We start from the raw sequence: 22,254 nt of genomic DNA, 5'->3' as shown, positions 1-22,254 counted from the left end.
GGGGCATACAGGGGCAAATATGCAGTGGGTTGCTGGTATTATAGGCGTAAATCTCACCTAGAAATGTAGATTTGACTTTCAATTCATTCAGTGTGAGCAAGTGGATGAGATGGCTCAGAGAAAGTATTACTAAACAGGACAAGAGGAAAAAAGGTGAGGATCTGCTGTCATCAATGTTTATGGGCAAGTGGATAAGGAGCCATGAAGGAGAACGAAAATAAGGGGCCAGAAGTTGGAGGAAAACTAGAAAGTTTTGTTCTGAAAAAGAAGTTGTCAACAGTATCAAGTAAAAGAAGACTGAGAAATACCCGCTGAGTTTGAGAAAACCTGATTTGATTGATCAAAAACAATGTGACACAGACAAATCAGGTATAATTGCTGTTATTCTGTAAAAGGGGGAATATCATGCAAAGAGTACTTGGCATCTTTTCAAGGCAGTACAACCAGAACAAATCTTCAGATCTGGCTCCTTCCACAGTAACACACAGCTTCTTGATGTGAGCTAGCCCCCAGGACAAAGTCACTGGGAAAAGTCTCCATAAAATTCTAAACATTTCATAGAGAAAGTGGGTGACTTTTGAAAAGACCCTGATGCTGGGAAAGATTGAAGGTGGGAGTAGAGGGGGACGACAGAGGATGAGATGGTTGGATGGCATCACCGACTTAATGGACATGAGTTTGAGTAAACTCTGGGAGTCGGTGATGGACAGGGAGGCCTGGTGTGCTGCAGCCCATGGGGTCTCAAAGAGTCGGACACGAATAAGCGACTGAACTGAACTGATGACAAGAAGAAATGTTTTTTTAAAGCAAAAGTATTAGACAAATAGAAAACAAAGATTGAAGAGGTTACTTGCAATTTATAGACCTTCATTGAAAACAAAAGTCTCAAATCTAATCACATAGAACTCTTCTACAGAACAAACATCTATGTTGATAAGAAACAGATAACATCTTAAGAGAAACCTATTTGGGAAAGGAGGGACAATTAAAATCACAAAGAAAAGAAAGAAAATTTAAGAGAATTTTTCAACTTCAAAGCTAGACAAAAATGATCCAATATACACAGAAAAGAACAGAAACCCAAAAATATAATGAAAGCAAGGGAAGAAAACAAATACTAAAACTTAGAGTTTATAAATATTCTTATTAGGTTAAAAAATAATAAAGGACTGAAACTTGTTCTGAAAAGGAACACACCATGTCAAAGAATACTGACTCAGAATGAAAACCTGCTAACTACACTCTAGCAAAATTATTGGGCATTAAGAAAAATGAAAAGATCTTTTGAGTGCCCAGACATGTGTAGCATTAAGTATTTATTTACCTTTAAATATAAGAAGGGTGGTCACCAGGGATTGGGCATGGGGGAAATGAGGAGATGTTGGTCAAGGGTACAAACTTCCAATTTGTACAGTTCCACAGAACTCAATAAGTCTGTGGAATATAATGTACAATATGGTGCCTATAGTTAACACTACTGTATTGAATGCCTAAAATTTGCTAAGAGAGTATATTTTAAGTGTCTTGGCTCACACAAAAAGGTAACTATGTGAGATGAGAGATATGTTTGTTACTTTGATTGCAATAATCACTTCACAATATGTTTGTATGTTAAATCACATAATACACTTACTAAAATCATGTGTGCAACTGAGATGTATATAACTTTTGTCAATCATATTGTAGTAAAGCTAAAAAATAGAAAATAAAAGCAAGAGTAATCAAGGTTAATTACTAAAAATTAAATAAAATTTATTCCATTTCAATGAAAAAAAGAGTTAACTAAAACAGGCTTTTTTTTTTTTTTTTAAAAAGTAAGCTTACGGAATTTGTTTGTGGAGAAATGTCAAATATAAAAGATATAAAATAAAGCTTTTTTATAATAAGGAGTATAAGTACAGTTCATTGTACGTGTAGGTGAAAAACTAATGGTGCATACCAAACCAGGATGGCAGTAACTGATGACAAAGGCAATGATATTGGTGAAAGTATGATGATATTCATGGTAATGACTGAAGTGGTCATGTGAAGATAATGATAATGAAGCTAAAAATGTCCAGCTTCTGGCATTAGGTACCAGACTTACCAGGCAGGATAACTCTCCCAGTAGAAGAAAAATTAACACACCTGGGAGGTAACACAGCTTTCATAGAGCAAGTGGAAACACACGCTAATTGTTCATTGAGGACCCAGTCTCTGGAGCAGGCATTCCAGGAGAGTGTCTACCTACACATAAAAATACCCAGTGCCCCAGTCTCTGTGACGCATTTCTATGACTGGTTGGTCCCATTAACTGAAAATAGATGTAAATCTTGTAGCTTTCTATTTCCTGATATTTATTCCTTGAGCACTGGAAAGCCAATTACCTCCTAAGACTTCCAGGTAACAATGTTCCAGTTTTCCTCAACACAGATTTTCAGTTATGGTTTTAAGGCAGTTGTGCAAGATGAGAACAAGTTATCTTCCATGAATTCCTTTTTCTACTACAGACCTTTTATACACACTATTTTCAATCATATGTCTCCCTTCTCAGAACTTTTCCCCTCACTTGGAAAGGAAATATATTTCCCTTTATAATTCTGATTGCTTTCATTAGCAGAAGTTCTTAGCTTCTGGTGAGCTGATAAAACTACTAGTAAGATTTTTAGCAACTAACAAGAAATTTAGGGGTCACTTATAAACTAGCTATAAGATTACAGGAATAATATCACTGTTGCCCAAGATTTTGTATTCAATAGAAAAGGTGCTTACATCAAAAGACAGGAATTAAAATCTCTACTTCATAACAATATTCTGTTTTCTGGAACTTTGATTGCTAGTACAGAGATGTTTGTGAATCTTCTGTTCTTTATCATTTTAGGAGACTCTGATTTGAGGGAAGAAGATATGTAAGATATGTTTTAAATCTGCTGTCATTGTCTAGATGAAAATCACTGATATCTTTTTCAAAAAATTGAAATACAATTCAAACTTCTGTTACTGTTATTGAAAAGTTAAATACCTCACTGCCAATGATTTAAGGTATAAATTTTATTATAATACAAATTTCCTTCAGTACCAAAATGAACAGAAGTGATATTACTGTTGCTAAACAAGTCAGTCAGTGTTTTTTAATGCTACAGAACAAAGCAGGTTACAAACCAACATGTATAGTATGCTCACGTTGACTAAAAAATAAGAAACCTGTATGTTAATGTACACATTTGTAAATATATTTATGCATAGAAGTAGATCTAGTAGAACATACACAGCAATTTTAGATTTTCAGTTGATGGAATATGGCAGTTTGATTTTTGTCTGTGTGTTTACTTGTCTCCAATGCAAATATATTGCTTCTGTACTCTTAAAAAAAGTTTCTGGAGATATAGCAATAAGATTCTTCATTGGCCTTAATGTACTATATTAAGTTTACCTAAAATATAAAAATAAAGTTTCACCATGGCTGATTCATGTCAATGTATGACAAAACCCACTACAATATTGTAAAGTAATTAGCCTCCAACTAATAAAAATAAACAAAAAAAATAAAGTTTCACAAAGAAACAAGTTAGAGCCAGACAACACAGTATGGTAAAAACAAAACAGACTCATGGTTAGAACTCCTGGGTCCTGGGTTCAGTTCCACTTTTCATAGCCATATGACTTTGGGTGAATTGTGTAATTTCAGTATCAGTTTCCTAGAACAGGAGTTTGCTAATGATTCCAGAAAGGATCGGATAGTAAATACCTTAGGCTCTGCAGCCCATGAGATCTCTGTTGCTACTCCTCAACTTCTGCCATTCTTTTAGGAAAGCAGTTTTGAGACCTTTGTGTGCATGCTCAAACTCTTTGCCACCCTATGGGCTCTAGCCCACCAGGCTCCTCTGTCCGTGGGACTCTCCAGGCAAGAATGGGTTGCCATGCTGTCCTCCAGGGCATCTTCCCAACCCAGGAATCGAACCTGCATCACCTATGTCTCCTATATTACATGGGAATTCTTTACCATCGGAGCCATCAGGGAAGCCCCCTGTGACTTTTAAGGAAGGCTTAAAATCTCAACCTTTCAACCTCGGACTATCATAGTGCTGGAGGTCAATGATACGTTAGTAAAAAAATAAATAAGTCAGAGAAAGGTAGTTTGATTCTAATCTTGTCTCTTTGTTATCTAATACCTCAGTTCTTAAGATTTATAGTTTATCAGATGAGTAAAAGAAAATCTCAGAACTTAATTTTCAAATAGCTGATGATTTTCTAAAATTCACTCTATAAATTATTTATAGTTTGCTTTGGTATGGGTAAATGGTGTATGTGATTTCAGCTTTACAAAGGTATGGCGGTTTTAGTGCCCAGAATAGGTTTTATCATGAATAGGTTTTTCCACATGTAACTAAAAGATTGTGCATTTTGCTGCTCCTGTGTGGAGTTCCAAACATGTCAGTTTGTGGGTATTTTCTCTGTGATTGCTAATCTTTCTACTAGTTCTGTCAATTAATTAAAAGAGTATTGCAGTCTCTAATGGTGGACCTGTATATTCTTTCTTTCTGTCAGTTTGGTTCATGTGTTTTGAAACACTGTTGATATGTGAACTTGTTTAGGAGTCTCATGTCACTTTAATCAACTGACTTCTTATCATTCTGAAATGTTCCTCCTTATTTTAGTAACATTTCCTCCTTTGAGATCTACTTTGCTCACTGCTGATACAGTCACTCTAGCTTTCTTTGCCTTGATATTTGCATGGTATATTTTTTTCTGTACTTATAATTTTAGCTATTAAAGTCTTTATATTCAAAGTGGATTTCTTGGAAAACCATTCAGTTGGGTAATGGCATTTATTCACTGTGAAAATCTCTGCATTTTCCTTAGACTGTTTAAACTATTTGTATTTAAATCAGTCATCAGAATGTTTGAGCTTAAATCTGCCATCTTGCAACTGTCCTTTATTCCACTTTTTCTTTTTCCTTCCCTTCTTTTAGACTGACAGTTTTGATGGTTATATTTTATCTCCATTATTAGCTTATTAGCTATAGATATTTTATTATTTATTTGTTGTCCTACATTTTATAATATTCGCTCTATCTAGATCTATTCACCTGGAATGTGGCATGGAATCACTGATGCAATCATTGGGCTCACTATATATTTTTCCCTCCTCTCAGGAATCAGTTTGATACTGCCTGTTGTCAGATGTCAGGAAATGATTGTTCATTCTGCCTTGTCTGGTTTTCTGGTTGTTTATGGTATAAATACAATTCCAGTATGAGTTCACCCTTCATGGGTGGAAGTAAGAAGCCCACTCACTAATTTTTAAGTACTTTAAATATGGTGTGAAATTTTCAGATTAAAAAAATATATATCTTTTTCACTCATATGCTCACCCATAAATTGAAATAACAAAAACTAAGATATGGATAGTTTTAAATGGTTATTTCATCCAATGACCAATCATGTTTAGAATTTGGGAAACTTTAACTGGAGTCAGATAGATGATCTTCCAGGGGTTTACATTTACCACTGACAATTTCTGAATAGAATCTACCAAATTACTTCCAGACGTCAGTTTACCAGAAGACAAATACTCTACGCTCTTATAAATTATGTTTCTTTCAGTTTTTTCTCATTGGGTGAAAAGGGAATTTGAAGAAAAGCCATCACAAGGAGATATGATACACAGGGACAGGAACTGCTTCTCAAGACCAATTTTAAACTGCCATTTTGACTTAGATGTACCAAGATTCCTTCCAGGGAGCCTTTTGGGCATTTGCATATAATGGCCATGGATAAAAGTCTTCTCTGCGTTGATCATAGGTTGACTCTAAAAACAGAAAACTATGAGTAGTCATTTTGAAATCAACACAAGGAATAGAAAAATGATGAAGCAACAGGAGAGACTGGTTATTCTAGAGGATACACTTGGTATGAGGAAAGAAAGTGGCCACGGATCAGCTGGCCACTAAGGACAGCAGGATTTAGCAAAAGAGTGGACAAGGGAAAATGTCCATGTACCACTCAAATAACTTTGCTCTTGATCTGTGAGGTGCACTGTATTCTATTTCTACTTCCATCTACCCCTAAGCGTGATCCAATGTGAATTTTTCCTGAGTCTTTCAATGCAAGGGAGAGCAATCAATCTCAACCTCTTCCTCAGGAGCTTTATGTTACTCAGGATAAACTGCTTTCAGAGCCACAATTTCAAGCTACAAAGCCATCTGATTGCAATAAAGAAAAAGTTAAAGAAAAAATCTGTACTACCTTCGGGTGAACGCTGCCACCTGCACACAAACCGAGCATTCAGTGTCTAGAAAATGCCAGTAGGTCAGAATGACTCTAAGTCAGAACCTGACATACTATTCTTTAAATCTCATCAGGTGACTTTTACGTGTAACCAAAACTAAAAATAACTATCCTAGGACCTCAGGTTCAATGAAAAATCAGGACAAACTCCAGATGCCTAATGAAACCTTATATTTGTGTAACAATTGAGTATTTGGAAAATATTTCATGCATATTAATCCATTACATTTTTAAATTTTGGAAATTGATATTGTAACTCCATTTAATTCTCAACTGAGGAAACTCATTTGTCACTCAGTGATTGAAGGGGCTCTAACTCTCAGCCCACACTATCTCAGTTTAGGATAAGGTAACCACATGTTTTCATTTTATGGGCAATATTTTGAGATTACATAGATGCCCAAAGACTTTCTCTTTCTGGAGCAACCTTAAACTGTAAACCTAGAAATAAAACATGAGAAACAGGAGGGTGTTAAAACTTCTACAGATGGCCGTTTTATCCCCACCTTAATACTCTTCAAACCATACAAAAACTATCTGAATCCTAGAAAATATTAGGCATAAGTAATGTTAGTCACTCAGTCATGTCTAACACTTTGCAACCCCATGGGACTGTAGCCCACCAGGCTCCTCTGTCCGTTGGATTCTCCAGGCAAGAATACTGGAGTGGGTTGCCATTCTCTTCACCAGGGAATCTTTCTGACCCAAGGATCGAACTTGGGTCTCCTTCACTGCAGGCAGATTCTTTACCATCTGAGCCACCAGGGAAGAAGGAGTGAAGGTGCAAACAACTAGGAAAATGTGAGTTCAAGATCACTCACTGAGGAACAGAAGCTGATACCTTGCCTGACCAGAAAGTCTCCTGCACAGTCATTCCTCAGTATCTGCAGGAGCTGCTGTGTCATGCTCAACTTTCTTATAAGTTTGGGGGAGAGCGGATACCTGTGTATGTGTGGCTGAATCCCTTTGCTGTCCTCCTAAAACTATCACGGCATTGTTAATTGACTATACTTCGATATAACATTTAAAAACTTTTTAAAATGACATAGTACAATGAAGAGAGCCTTTCATGTCCTAGATGCTGTTGACTGAATCCTCAGATGTGTATCCAACTGATACCAAGGGCTGACTCTATGCAACCTTTCACAGGCTCTTCTTTCTTATCTCCACAGGGTCCCCAAACAGAAGAGAATGACTGCAGAAAATCACTCCATAGTGACAGAGTTCATTCTTGGAGGTTTAACAAATCGACCAGAGCTCCAGCTCCCCCTCTTCTTCCTCTTCCTTGGGATCTACTCTGTCACCATGGTAGGGAACCTGGGCATGATAACACTGATTTGTCTGAACGCTCAGCTTCACACCCCCATGTACTATTTCCTCAGTAACCTGTCCTTCGTGGATCTCTGCTACTCCACTGTCATTACCCCTAAGATGCTGGCGAACTTTGTGTCAGAGAAGAACATCATCTCCTATGCAGGGTGCATGTCCCAGCTCTACTTCTTCCTGGTGTTTATTGTTGCTGAGAGTTACACACTGACAGTGATGGCCTATGACCGCTATGTTGCCATCTGCAGACCCTTGCTTTACAACATCATCATGTCTCATCGAGTCTGCTCCCTGCTGGTGGCTGTGATTTATGCCATGGGGCTCATTGGCTCAACGATAGAGACGGGCCTCATGTTGAAGCTGCCCTATTGTGATTTTCTCATCAGTCATTACTTTTGTGACATCATTGCCCTCATGAAGCTCTCTTGCTCTAGCACCTATGACATTCAGATGACAACTTTCTTTTTGGCTGGATTCAACATCGTAGTCACCAGCTTAACAGTCCTTGTTTCCTATGCCTTCATCCTCTCCAGCATTCTCCATATTGCCTCCACAGAGGGACGATCCAAAGCCTTCAGCACGTGCAGCTCCCATCTTGCAGCTGTGGGATTATTTTATGGGTCTGCATCCTACATGTACTTGAAACCCTCCACGGCCAGTTCCCTGGCCCAGGAGAACATGGTCTCTGTGTTCTACACCACAGTGATCCCCATGCTGAACCCCCTGATCTACAGCTTGAGAAATAAGGAGGTACAGGCTGCCATCCTGAAAACTCTGAGGTGAAAACACTTTGAATGTAAATGTCATTATTTCTCAGGTTGAGAGTGGAATAGAAATATAGGGGAGTAACCCTCTAAAATTCACACACACATGAATGGAGAACTGCCACTTCTCAACATGACTGATTGAATTTTTTCCATCTTTCCTTTCTCCCTTTCCCATCTCTCTTGTCTCTTGTGTCTGCTTGCTGGTTTTGCGTTCACGTTTTCTTCCTTTTGTGATAGTCCGGGTTTTGTTTTTGTTTTATTTTGATTGTCCTTGGCCCTCTGACAAATAGGTATCCATCTTGACTGGAACATAGCGTAAATTAGAACTTTCAGCAATGAGTTTAAGAGGGTTGGTCATTGATTTATCCTCTTCTATAAAGAATATGTTATCCAAACTAATACTGATTTAAACTTGTAGTACACATGACAAATGGAGACGAATTTGAAAGTCACCAATAATTAGCAAATAGTCTTTCTCAACCAGATTTCTCCATTTTCTCTCTTATTATGCTGTTACTGTCTACTTATTACTGCCAAGGTTATTTAAATATTCCTTCATTCAATTAATGCCATAATCACCGTTATAAGCATAGTATCATCATCACCATATCTAACACTTTTGAGTGCTAGTCAGTTGTTTGAGTGTTTTGCTAAATTATCTCATTTACTCAGATGAGGAAACTTTGATTTAGAGAGGTTAAATAACTTTCTCCAGATGACACAGTTGGTAAGCAATTAACACTGATATTCAAACCGACAACTAATCATCCCCCCCACCCCCTTCTCTTGGCCAAAGGCCTCTCTATGCAGCCTATCAGTCTTGGCATAATCACAACCTCTCAGTTTCAAACTTTTCCTGACAATACCTTTTTTGCCATTATTTTCCCACATCTTCCAGACAACCAAGGAATATTCGACATTCCTCCAGTCTTTTCTCCTTCCTCAATAACTGACGTTCTGTGACGCCAGTCAAGCTGACTCAGTAAATCCAATCAGCACTAGATAAAATGTCTTCCACCATTTGATCGAAGCAATATCAAGGATTCATGTTAAAGAATTAATTCTCTTGCACAGCAAAATATTTATGGGCATTCCTTTAATTGTTATTCATAATTATTTTAAAATAATAATAAAATGGTGATTAGTTTTGTGTCATTTTATTTTAGGTGCAATACCTCATTCCTCACTCAGACATGGAAAAATGAATAATTCTGAGTTTCTCTGAGATTTAACACTCTGAGATTTACATGCTCATAGTAATTTTTTTTTTGCTTTGTTTAATAGAGTTTCTATATTAGGTACACAGACAAACTGAGCAAATAATACAGAGATTTCCCATATACTCTCTGACCCCATGCATGCACAGCTTCCTCCATTAACAACATCCTCCATGAGAGCAGTATATTTGTTACAATAGGTGAACACACATTGGCACATCATTATCATCCAAAGACCATAGTTTACATTAGGGTTCACTCTTGGTGTCGAACATTGTGAGTTTGGACAACTATGTAAAGACATATAGTCATTATATGTATGAACATTATATACTGGTCATTACTATAGCTTCACTGTTCTAAAAACTCTCTTGTGCTCTACCTGTTCATCTCTCCCTCCCGCAGAATCCATGACAACCTTTGATCTCTTTACTGTTTCCTTGGTTCCTTGGTTTTGCCTCCTCCAGGTTGCTGTAGATCTGACTTACATCACTTTGTACTATGCATTTAAGTTTCCTCTGTGTCTTTTTATGGCTTGATAGCTTATTTCTTTTGAGCACTGAGTAATATTTTATTGCCTGGATATACCACAGTTTATTTTCCATTTACCAACTGAAGGACATCTTGATTGTTTCCAAGTTTTGACTATTAAGAACACAGCATGAGGAGATAATTGTGCAGACATAGGTTTCAGCTCCTTTGGTTAAATACTAAAGAGCACAGTTTTTGAATTGCGTGATAAGAGTATGTTTAGTTTGATAAGAAACTGCCAAAATGTCTTTCAAAGTGACTGTGCCATTTTCCATTCTCACCAGCAGTGGATGAATTCATGTTACTCTGCATCCTTACCAGCACATTCTAATAGGTGTGCAGGAGTATCTCACTCTCGTTTCAACTTGCATTTCCTGATGATAAATGATGTGGAGTATCTTTTCATATGCTTGTTTGCCATCTGTATATCTCCTGTGTTAGGTGTCTCCTAAAGTCTTTGGCCCATTTTTTAATCAGGTTGTTTCTTTATTTTCCATATTTTTGTTGAAATATATTTGACATATAACATTGTGTGAATTTAAAGTGTGCACATGTTAGTCTGAAATATTTTTATATGATTGCCATTATAGTAATAATTAACTCCTCTCTCAAGGAGGCCTGGTGTGCTAAGTCCATTGGGTCACAGTCAGACACCACTGAGTGATTGAACAATAACAGCAATATATTATATAGTTATCAGTTGATTTTAGTGGTTTAAACAATTGAGTTTTAGTCTCTTAGCAAGTTTGAGGACTGTAATACAACACTGCTGCCTGTTTTCACTGTGTTGTACATCAGATCTCTAGGACTGACTGACCACTTATTGCAAGTTTGTGCCTTAAACATCTGTCTTATATCCTTACCTCACCCCCCAAGTAACCACCATTTTACTTCTCCAAGTTTGATGTTTTCAGATTCCACATGTAAGTGATATGCAGTATTTATTTTTCTGTGGCTGACTTACATTATTTAGCATAATATACTCAAAGTTCATCCAATCTTTGTATTAAATATTTTAGATAGCAGTTCTTTATCAGATGTATCTTTTGCAAATATTTTCATGTAAACTATAGCCTATTTTTTCATCCTCTTGACAATGTCCTTCTATAGAGTAGAAATTATTAGTTTTATTGCAGTCCAGCTTTTCAATTCCTTGTTTTATAAATCATTCTTTTCATCTTGTACCTAAAAAGTCATTGCCACACCCAAGGTCACCTAGATTTTTCCAGTTGCCTTCTAGGAATTTTACAGTTTTTTAGTTTACTTTTAAGCTTGGGATATTCTAAGTTAGTTTTTGTGAGCAATGTAAACTCTTGTGTGATTCATTTTCTTACATGTTGTACAGAACCATTCTTTAATAACACTATCCTGGCTTAATTGTTTGTTTGTTTTTCTTTACAAAGGTCAATTGTCAATGATCAGTTGTCTATATTTATGTGGGTCTATTTCTAGGATCTCTATTCCATTGATTTCTTTGTCTAACCTGCCTACTATACACGATTACTATCACTTTAGATCAATAGTAAGTCATGATATTGAGTAGAGTCAGTCCTCCAACTTTTAATTCAGTTCTGCTTCTTCAGTGTGAGTTGGAAATTCTGAGTCTTCTGCCTCTCTGTATAAACTTTGTAATCAGTTTGTCATTATCCACAAAATAACCTACTGGGACTTTGACTGGAATTGTATAGAATCTATAGATCAAGTTCAGAAGAAGTGAAATCATGAAAATATCGAGACTTCAGGTTCACACACATGGAGTAACTCCATTAATTTTGTTATTCTTTCAGTTATTTCATAAGCGTTTTGTAGTCTTCCTCATAAAGATTTTGCACATATCTCTTTAGATTTATTCTGAAGCATTTCATTTTGTGGGGTGCTGATATAAATGGATGTCATCACCAACTCGATGGACATGAGTTTGAGTAAACTTCGGAAGTTGGTGATTGACAGGGAGGCCCGGCGTGCTGCGATTCATGGGGTCGCAAAGAGTCGGACATGACTGAGAGACTGAACTGAACTGAACTGAATGTAAATGGGATTGTGTTTGTAACTTTAAATTCCACATAGTCTTTGCTGATACAAGAAAGCAATTGACTTTTCTATGTTAACTTACATCCTTCCACCTTGTTATAATCATTTTTGGTTTCAGGAGTTTTCTTGTTGATTCTTTTAGATTTTCTGCATGACAATTATGCCATCTATGAACAAAGACAGCTTTATTTCTCTCTTCCTGATCTGTATACATTTTATTTCCTTTTCTTGTCTTACTGATTACCTACGGCCAATATATTGAAAAGCAGTCATGAGAGTGACATCCTTGCCTTGCTCCTAATCTTAGTGGGGAAGCTTCAATTTTTTCATCATTAAGTATGATGTTAACTTTAGGTTTTGTGTAGGTGTTCTTTTTCAAGTAGAGAAAGTTCCTCTTTACTGTTAGTTTACAGAGAGTTTTTATCATGCATGAGTTTTGGACTTTGTCAAATGCCTTTTCTGCACCCATTGGTGTGATCATGTGATTTTTCTTCCTTAAACCATTTATTGGTTGAATTACATCGACTGATTTTTAAATGTTGAAACAATCTTGCATAACTGGAAAAAATATCACTTAATCATGGTGTATAATTTTTTTATATGTTGTTAGATTCTATTTGCTGATATTTTGTTGAAGATTTTTGTATCTGTGTTTATGAGAGAAATTAGTCTATAGTTTTTGTTAATTTTTCTTATATACTGTCTTTGTCTACTTTTAGATGTAAGGTAATGTTGACCTTATGGAATGTTCTTAGAAAGTAATTACTCTGCTTATATCATCCAAGAGAAATTTTACAAAATGCATATTGTTTCTTTTTAAAATATATGCTAGAATTTACCACTGAACATAATGTAAACCTGGACAGGATGGCTAGAGTGGACTGGTGCTAAGGTGCTTAGTTGCTCAGTCATGTCCAACTCCCTGTGACCTCATGGACTGCAGCCTGCCAGGCTCCTCTGTCCATGAGATTCTCTAGGCAAGAGTACTGGAGTGGGTAGCCATTTCCTTCCCTAAAGGATCTTCCCAACCCAGGGATTGAACTCAGGTCACCTGCATTGCAGAAAGATTCTTTACCATCTGAGCCACCAGGGAAGCCTCCAGAATGGACTGGGGTAGGGTATTTCCTTTTCTCTACACGGAAGGCTAAACCCAGCTGGAGCGTTCCCCTGTGGCCTGCCAGGCCTGCAAGGAAAACTCTTGTATCGCTTATGCTCTGGTTCAAAAGATCACACATGGATATTTGCTTGGAGCATGACTCCTCAGCATCAAGAGTCTATTCAGGCCTCTACTATGAGTCCATTCTTCCAGCAGCAGACACAACTATACTGTGGATGTGTTCACTCCAAGGGGAGATCAGGCAGAACCTGTATGCAGGGGATGAGGACGAGAACTGGGCACGTGGACTGGAGGTGTTTATGCTGTGTATGTGTCACCCCCTCACATTTTAAAGGAAGTGGAAATGAGGAGCAACAAGAGTAAGCTGTGGCCATGGGCAGGTGCCTAAGAACAGGGTGGCTCTCCCTGAGCAACTGCCTTTTGGCTTGGGACTTCAAAGTCTCTTAGGATTCTAATCAGGCCTTCCAAGGTTGTTGAAGTAGTTTGTCCAGGTAGGAAATGAGAACATAATTTATTTAACACCATATTAGTTTTATTTTTTATTTACTTTTTATTGTGGTTAAACACACACACATAACATAAAATTTACTCCCTTCACTATTTTAAGTGCATTGTTCAGTTTAGCAACGTTAGCTCTGTGTACATTGTTGTGGAAAAGATCTCCAGAAATTTTTCATCTTGTGAGCTTGAAACTCTATTCCCATTATACAACAACTCTCCTTTTCTTCCTCCCTGCAGCCCCTTTTAACCACTGTTCTACTTCTCTTCCTATAAATTTGACTAATTCAAATGGCTTATATAAGTGGAGTCATACAATCTTTGCCCTTTTGTGACTGGCTTATTTCACTTAGCATAATACTCTCAAGCTCTTCCATATTGTAACATTATGGCAGGATTTCCTTACTTTTAAAAGATGAATGTTTATTTTGTTGTATGTATGCATCAAATTTTCTTTATTCATTCATCATTGATGCACATATGGGATGCTCCCACGTTTTGGCTGTTGTGCATACAGCTGCATGAACGTTGGTATGCAAATCCTACTTTCATTTCTCTTAGATTACATTGCAGAAGTAGGATACTGGATCCTATTGTAGTTCTATTTTTTATATTTTTAGGAACCTCCATACTATTTTCCATAGTGGATACTCCATTTTACAGACTCCCCGGTAACACACAAGGGTTCCAATTTTTCTATATCTTCACTAACACTTGCTATTTTCTGGATTCTTTTCTAATAGTAGCCATTATAATAAGTGTGAGGTTATACCTTATTGTGACTTACTTTCAACTTACATTGTCTGGTGTTTAGTAATATTGAGCATTTTTTTTTCAGTTGTTTGTTGACCATTTATGAGTCATCTTTGGAGAAATGTCTATTCAAGTCTACCTGAGTTCATTGCAGTTGCTATAGCAAAATACGATAGCCTGGAAGCAACCTAAACCCCTTCAAAAGAGGAATAGATAATGAAGATGTGGTACATATACACAATGGAATATTATTCAGCTATAAAAAGAAATGAAACTGGGTCATTTGTAAAGACATAGATGGACCTATGAAATGTCACACAGAGTGAAGTAAGTCATAAAGAGAAAAACAAATATCATACATTAATGCACATGTTGAGTCTAGAAAATGGTACAGGTGATCATACTTGCAAAGCAGAAGTGAAGACACAGATGTAGAAAATGACATATTGATACCAAGGTGAAAGGTGGCGATGGGAGGAATTGAGAGATTGGAAATGTCACATATACATGATCAATGATCTGTGTAAATACATAACAGAGGAGAACTGATTGTGTAGTACAGGGAACTCAGTGCTCTGTGGTGACCTAGATGGGAGGAAAATCCTAGGAGGAGGAGGATACATGTATATGTATAGCTGATTCACTTTGCTGTACAATAGAAACTAACACAACATAGGAAAGCAAGTATACTACAATAAAAATTAATTATAAAACTAAATAAAATAGATAGCCAACAAGAAACTACTGTATAGCGCAGGGAACTCTCCTCAATGCTCTGTAACAGTCTAAACAGATAAAGAATTTGAAAAAGAATAGATAGATGTGTACATGTTACTGAGTCACTTTGCTCTACACCTGAAATTAACACAACACTGTTAATCATCTCTACTCCAATATAAAGTAAAAATTAAAAAATAAACTGATTTTCTATCAATGCAAAAAGTAAAATAAAATAAAATCTTTGTGTGATAATTACACAACTGTGATTATATTAAAAGTCACTAAATGGGAAAAAAAAACTACTCCACATGTGTTTGTTGTGAGAATCAGTTAGAAGCAGTAGCATTACACAAGAGAAGCTCTTCTCAAGGCAGAAGCATGAGAGGGCAAGTCCCACCTGGCAAACGCATACCTTGCTCATGCATCCCTTGCACCTGCTTACAGTGCATCTGCTAATATCTGATTGACCAAAATGGATCACGTGTCCTAGTTGACCATCAGTGAGGCACAGAAACATATGCTACCTAAAATGAAACCATGGCAAGATATAGATCCAGAATACTACTAACTGAGTGACAGAATTCTGACCAATAAGGCAAACTTCCACGCTGAAGCATAGTCATCCCTCAGCATCTGCAGAAGATTGGTCTCAGGACCCACCTTGGATAACAAAATCTTCAGGTGCTCAGGTCCCATAATCAGTGTTTCAGCATTCTCAGTTTTATAACTTCACTACCTTTGATCTGTGTAAACCAAAATGCAAACTCCATCACTCATCCAAAGTTGCCTTTTTCCCAAAACAGACTCTGTCCAAAGAAAACCTCACAAGACAGTGACTCCTCAGCTCTTAACGTGTTGGCACTTTTCCGAAAAACCTTCCTTTATCACTAATAAGTCATTGAGATCAAAGTGTTCTGGTGTATTCTGGACACCTTTGCTCAATGTTGTAGATTTATAAACCAGTCTAGAGGAACACTCTGTTTCCCACACATGCCTGCATGAAAAGATCAGTGTAATCTATAGTGCTTTAAAATCCTGTGGAAATGGCCTCTTCTAATAATCAGATACTTTTAGTACTACCTCGATAAGTAACTAGGTCCCCAAATTATTTACTTCTTCATTAGAACTTACACTTGGCTGAGTATCTTGAGCCACAGTTTTCCATCAGAGCTAAAACACCCAAAATAATCCTGAGGAAAAAATTATGAAATCTGACTCTCTTAGTCTTCAAATAATGTCTGAAACTTTCCACTCAGTTTCTTCCTTTTTTTTTTTTTTTCATTTATTTATACTAGTTGGAGGCTAATTACTTTACAATATTGTAGTGGTTTTTGCCATACATTGATATGAATCACTCATGGACTTACATATGTTCCCCATTCTGAAATCCCCTCCCACCTCCCTCCCCATCCCATCCCTCTGGGTTTTCCTAGTGCACAAGCCCTGAGCATTTGTCTCATGCATCTAACCTGGACTGGCGATCTGTTTCACAATTGATAATATACATGTTTCAATGCTGTTCTCTCAGATCATCCCACCCTCGCCTTCTCCCACAGAGTCCAAAAGTCTGTTCTATACATCTGTGTCTTTCTGTCTTGCATATAGGGTTATTGTTACTCTCTTGCATCTTTCTAACCCTTAAACCTATAAAAGTTCATAGTCACTAGGCCAGTTCCTGCAGCTGCCATGCATAACCAGGAATTACCATGCTTCACCTAGTATCTTGGGATTACATACTTGACATCCCCACACCACAATTTTAACATAGCTCTACTGTCATTGGTCAAAATGCAATATTCCAAAATGACATGCTGTGAAGTAAAGTAAATTACTATAAGCAGAATCAGACTTTAATATGCTGATATATCATACTTAAAAATGAAATCTGCAAGGGCAGCAACAAAATGAAGCAAGAGAGCATAGCATAAAGGAAAACAAAGTAAATTAGAATTCAACGGACTTGATTCCAGTCCCAACTGTAGCACCAGTTAGCTGTATGGGCCTGGAAAACTTATATAATACTTCTAAGTCTCCAATATCTGCTATTGAGGAGATTCAGTTAAATTATGTATAAATTATAGATTTAATGGGTTACATATAATTTAACCAATTCAAAATAAATTATCAATGCTTGTAGAAAATTTTCATAAAATAGCCTTGGAACACTAAAGGTGGGTTAAGGGACATTGATCTAAATGTAAGGACTTAAAGTTCTCTTTCTATATAAAAGGGAAAAAATGGGAATTTGCATTCTTCATTGAAAACACTGATAAACAAAACTTTGTATCTTTTTCTTCAAATATTACTCCTTTCTCAAGAAATTAATTTTCCCCAAGGTTTTCCTCAGGGCAGCTTTGACATCCTTGTTCCTCAAACTGTAGATCAGTGGGTTTAACATGGGCACCACAATGGTATAGAACAGGGAGGACACTTTTCCTTGGTCAAGGGGCAGAACAGAAGGTGGTTTGAGATACACAAAAGCCCCAGAACCAAAGAAAAGGAAAACCACAATGATGTGGGAGCTGCATGTACTGAAAGCTTTGGACCTGCCCTCAGTGGAGTGAATGTGGAGAATGCTGGAGAGGATAAGAGCATAAGAGATGGAGATGGTGACAATGGGCATTCCAATGTCAATAGCCACACATATGAAGACCACCAGCTCATGCACATAAGAGCTATTACATGAGAGCTCAAGGAGAGGAGGGATGTCACACATGAAATGATTGATGAGGTTGTCAGCACAGAAGATCAGGCTTGCTATGCTTCCTGTGTGGGCCATGGCCCCTGAAAACCCCATCACATACACACCCAACAAAAGGAGTAAACAGACCTTAGGGGACATGCTGACTGTGTATACCAGTGGCTTACAGATGGCAACATAGCGGTCATACGCCATCGCTGACAGGACAAAGGACTCAGAGATGACAAAGAAGCAGAAGAAAAACAGTTGAGTCAAACAGCCTGCATGCAAGATGGTGTTCTTCTCTGAGACAAAACTCATCAGCATTTTGGGAGTGATGGTAGTGGAGTAACAGAAGTCTATGAAGGAGAGGCTGAAGAGGAAGAAGTACATGGGGGTGTGCAGGCGAGAGTTCAACCCAATCAGCGTTATCAAGCCCAGGTTCCCCACTATGGTGACCATATAGAAACCTAGAAACAGGAAGAAGAGGGGGATCTGGAGTCCTGGCTGGTCTGTTAAGCCTGTGAGGACGAATTCTGTCACCGAAGAGTTCTCAGCTGTCATTCTCCCCTGGGGGAGAACCTGTCCATGGGGAAAAGAAAAGAGAACAATTTTGAGAGAAACACCACTACCACCCTCCCAGTACCCACCTCACATTCTTGAGAATGAAATCCACAAAGACATTTGAGCTTTAGTGTGGAAGGAAGGTTTTTACTGTTTGCTGTGGAGCTACTTTAATAGCTAAGTGACTTGAAATTCCAGAGAACAAGAGGTTAGACTTTGCCTCCAGAGTGACCACTGGCACGTCTAGAAGAAGCAGAAATATATTCATATTCCAGTTCATTCAAAAATAAGAGATGTCTTTTAGATCTTTAAGTCAGTCCATTTTCTGTGCCCTCTCTCTCCTACTTCTGTTTGACACTGGGGACTATCCCTTGACTGGCAGAAGACACTGTGACTTAGAGCTCCCATCTCTGGGTCAATGTTGACAAATAAAGAAGGAGAGCTCATATTTTTCCAGGATCTCCTGTCTCTAGTGGCTTTAGGTTTAATGATAATTTTTCAAGCTAGCATTTATTTAAGTGGCTACTATGTGAAGCTGTGTACTAAGAACTGTGTGACAATACTATTATCCACATTTTGCAGATGAGAAAGCTGAGTTAAGTAACTCACCCAAAACTCAGCCCTAAAACTACTGAGTAGCTGCCAGAAGGTGAACTTGGGCAGTCTGACTCTCACGGTTTGCACTGGTACCCACCGTGTTACATGGCTGACCAGTGCCAAGCACGTACTCACCTTCCCTTAGGTTAGAGCTGTAATGCCATACCCCACTGTCTCTTGTCCACAACTGTCCTGGGAAAGAAAATGACCATAGTGAATTGAAGATGGCTGCTTTGAGCTCAGAACTCTCTCCTCCCGGTCTGGTCCTAAGAATCAGAATCTCTGATTTATCTTGTATCTCATTCTGCTTTGAAGAGCATGTTTCCAATTATTGGTTTGTTCAAAACCCCTCCAGCTACGAGGAAGGAGACAGCGCCTTTGTTTTATTAGGATTGTGGATCTCAGTGACTTGATTATTCAGAGACTCCCTCAAGACCATTTCCTGAGAGATTACTTTCCAAGGGATAAAAATATTTCCTTATACCCTTGATATTACTTGCTTTGGTTTTTAAAGACAGTTTCTTTCAGCAAACAGTTATCTGAGAAAAAAATCATTGTGAAAAATGACCATTTCTTGAACATCCATTACTGTGACTGACAAAGACCCTTTACACTTTCTGGCTGCCAAGACTGAAAACATCATGCACATATATTCTATTTCTCATAATAATGATATTCATTTTAAAGGTAAGTTGCTCACAGAGACAATGTGCTTCAGATCCCATGTGCCTGGGTCTGTCTAAATTTAGGCCCCTATATATAATCACTAGATTAAACTTCCTCTTGTTGAGGGTCACTGGAATCCTTAAAGCAGGGTCCCTGCCTTCTGAAATCTCGCAATTTTGGGGAAAGTAACAAATAAATATGAAATGACTTCTATAAAAACACAAAGTGAGTATGTCAAGAAACAATTAACACTAAGGGCTATCTATTATAATTTTGTTTTTTGGAGGGTGTGTTTGTTTATTCCCCCCCCCCATTTATTTTTATTAGTCGGAGGCTAATTACTTTACAATATTGTAGTGGTGTTTGCCATACATTGACATGAATCAGCCGTGGATTTACATGTGTTCCCCCTCCCGATCCCCCCTCCCACTTCCCTCCCCATCCCATCCCTCTGGGTCTTCCCAGTGCATCAGGCCTGAGCACTTGTCTCATGCATCCAACCTGGGCTGGTGATCTGTTTCACCCTTGATAATATACATGTTTCGATGCTGTTTTCTCAGATCATCCCACCCTCGCCTTCTCCCACAGAGTCCAAAAGTCTGTTCTGTACATCTTTGTCTCTTTTTCTGTTTTGCATATAGGGTTATTGTTACCATCTTTCTAAATTCCATATATATGCATTAGTATACTGAATTGGTCTTTATCTTTCTGGCTTACTTCACTCTGTATAATGGGCTCCAGTTTCATCCATCTCATTAGAACTGATTCAAATGAATTCTTTTTAATGACTGAGTAATAATCCGTGGTGTATATGTACTACAGCTTCCTTATCCATTCATCTGCTGATGGGCATCTAGGTTGCTTCCATGTCCTGGCTGTTATCGTTTACAGTAAGGCATGCTTCCCAGGTGGCTCAGACAGTAAAGAGTCTGCCTGTGATGCAGGAAAACCAGCTTGAGTCCCTTGGTCAGGAAAATCTCCAGGAGAAGGAAACCCACTCCAATATTCCCACCTGGTAAATCCTGTGGACAGAGAAACCTAATGGGCTACAGTCCCTGTGGTTGCAAAGAGTCAAACAAAACTGTGCAACTAACACTTTCACTGTTCACTTTCATTCAATAGTGTATTCATATTTCATTCATTCTATGAATAACTGCACTGTCCAGCAAACAAGAAGATTTCTCTGATTCTCTGCCCTTATCTTCTCATAGGGTGTAAGTCTAGTGGTAACAAACGTTCTCTATCAAGTACTTCGTCTTAGCATCTGTCAGAAGCAGCTTTTCTCTCAATTAAAACTCCCTTTGGCTGTCCCTACCTTCCACCCACTTTTAATCAAGTGCTCCTCTCTATTGACTTTCTAGCTTCTCAAGTTCTCAGGCTGAATCCTCGTAGATCCAGGGATACATCCAGATTTGTTCTTCCTTTTTCGTTTGCTTTTCTCTCTTGTGTCTTCTACGTCTCAACATAAACTTCTGCCTTGCCAAAAATTGTCATTAGATTAAAGCCTCAATGCACTAGTGTTGTTGTTTTACTGAATGATGTCAGATGATGCATGACTGTAGGTGAGATTTTCAAAGTTGAGGTGCTTGTGGAAGAAATTATATATGGAAATTGATACAGTCACTATGAAGGACATTATGGAGATTCCTTAGCTAGGAGTAAAACTATCCTATGACCCAGTAGTCCCACTACTGGGCATATTCCCTGTGAAGACCATAATTCAAAATACACAGTGGAAACAGTGGCAGACTTTATTTTTGAGGACTCCAAAATCACTGCAGATGGTGACTGCAGCCATGAAATTAAAAGACACTTGCTCCTTGGAAGAAAAGCTATGACCAACCCAGACAGCATATTAAAAGGCAGAGACATTACTTTGGCAACAAAGGTCTGTCTAGTCAAAGCTATGGTTTTTCCAGTAGTCATGTATGGATGTGAGAGTTGGACTATAAAGAAAGCTGAGCAACAAAGAATTGATGCTTTTGAACTGCGGTGTTGGAGAAGACCCTTGAGAGTCCCTTGGACTGCAAGCTCTATCCAGTCCATCCTAAAGGAAATCGGTCCTGCATATTCATTGGAAGGACTGATGCTGAAGTTGAAATTCCAATAGTTTGGCCACCTGGTGAGAAGAACTGACTCATTGGAAAAGACCCAGATGCTGGGAAAGATTGAAGATGGGAGGAGAGGGGGACGACAGAGGATGAGATGGTTGGATGGCATCACTGACTCAATGGACATGAGTTTGAGTAAACTCCGGGATTTGGCGATGGACAGGGAGGCCTGGCGTGCTTCAGTTCATGGGGTCGCAAAGAGTTGGACACAACTGAGCAACTGAACTGAACTGACAACAAGAAGAAATGTTTCTTAAAGCAAAAGTATTAGACAAATAGAAAACAAAGATTGAAGAGGTTATTTGCAATTTACAGACCTTCATAGAAAACAAAAGAGTCAGTTGCTTGCATCAGGTGGCCAAAGTATTGGAATTTCAGCTCAGCATCAACCCTTCCAAAGAATATT

The 22,254-nt window shown here is 38.0% G+C and overlaps 2 protein-coding genes across 2 annotated transcripts; one reads left to right on the top strand and one right to left on the bottom strand.

Annotated features, from left to right (window-relative positions):
- The first annotated feature begins 2,847 nt into the window (after nucleotides 1-2,847).
- LOC136168994 (olfactory receptor 8A1-like) lies at nucleotides 2,848-8,379 on the top strand. The gene is made up of 2 exons (XM_065936744.1): nucleotides 2,848-2,869; nucleotides 7,454-8,379. Exon 2 carries the CDS (start codon nucleotides 7,462-7,464, stop codon nucleotides 8,377-8,379), a length of 918 nt encoding a protein of 305 aa, XP_065792816.1. The 5' UTR covers nucleotides 2,848-2,869; nucleotides 7,454-7,461.
- Nucleotides 8,380-17,532: 9,153 nt separating this feature from the next.
- On the bottom strand, nucleotides 17,533-18,474 carry LOC136169256 (olfactory receptor 8B12-like). Its single transcript, XM_065937051.1, has one exon. The coding sequence runs from the start codon at nucleotides 18,472-18,474 to the stop codon at nucleotides 17,533-17,535; it is 942 nt and encodes a 313-aa protein (XP_065793123.1).
- Between the last annotated feature and the right edge of the window lie 3,780 nt (nucleotides 18,475-22,254).

Source organism: Muntiacus reevesi, chromosome 5 (genome assembly GCF_963930625.1).
Source record: "Muntiacus reevesi chromosome 5, mMunRee1.1, whole genome shotgun sequence".
NCBI classification, from domain to species: Eukaryota; Metazoa; Chordata; class Mammalia; order Artiodactyla; family Cervidae; genus Muntiacus; species Muntiacus reevesi.
Note: the sequence above shows the minus strand (reverse complement) of the source record. Positions and strands in the feature narration are given on the sequence as shown.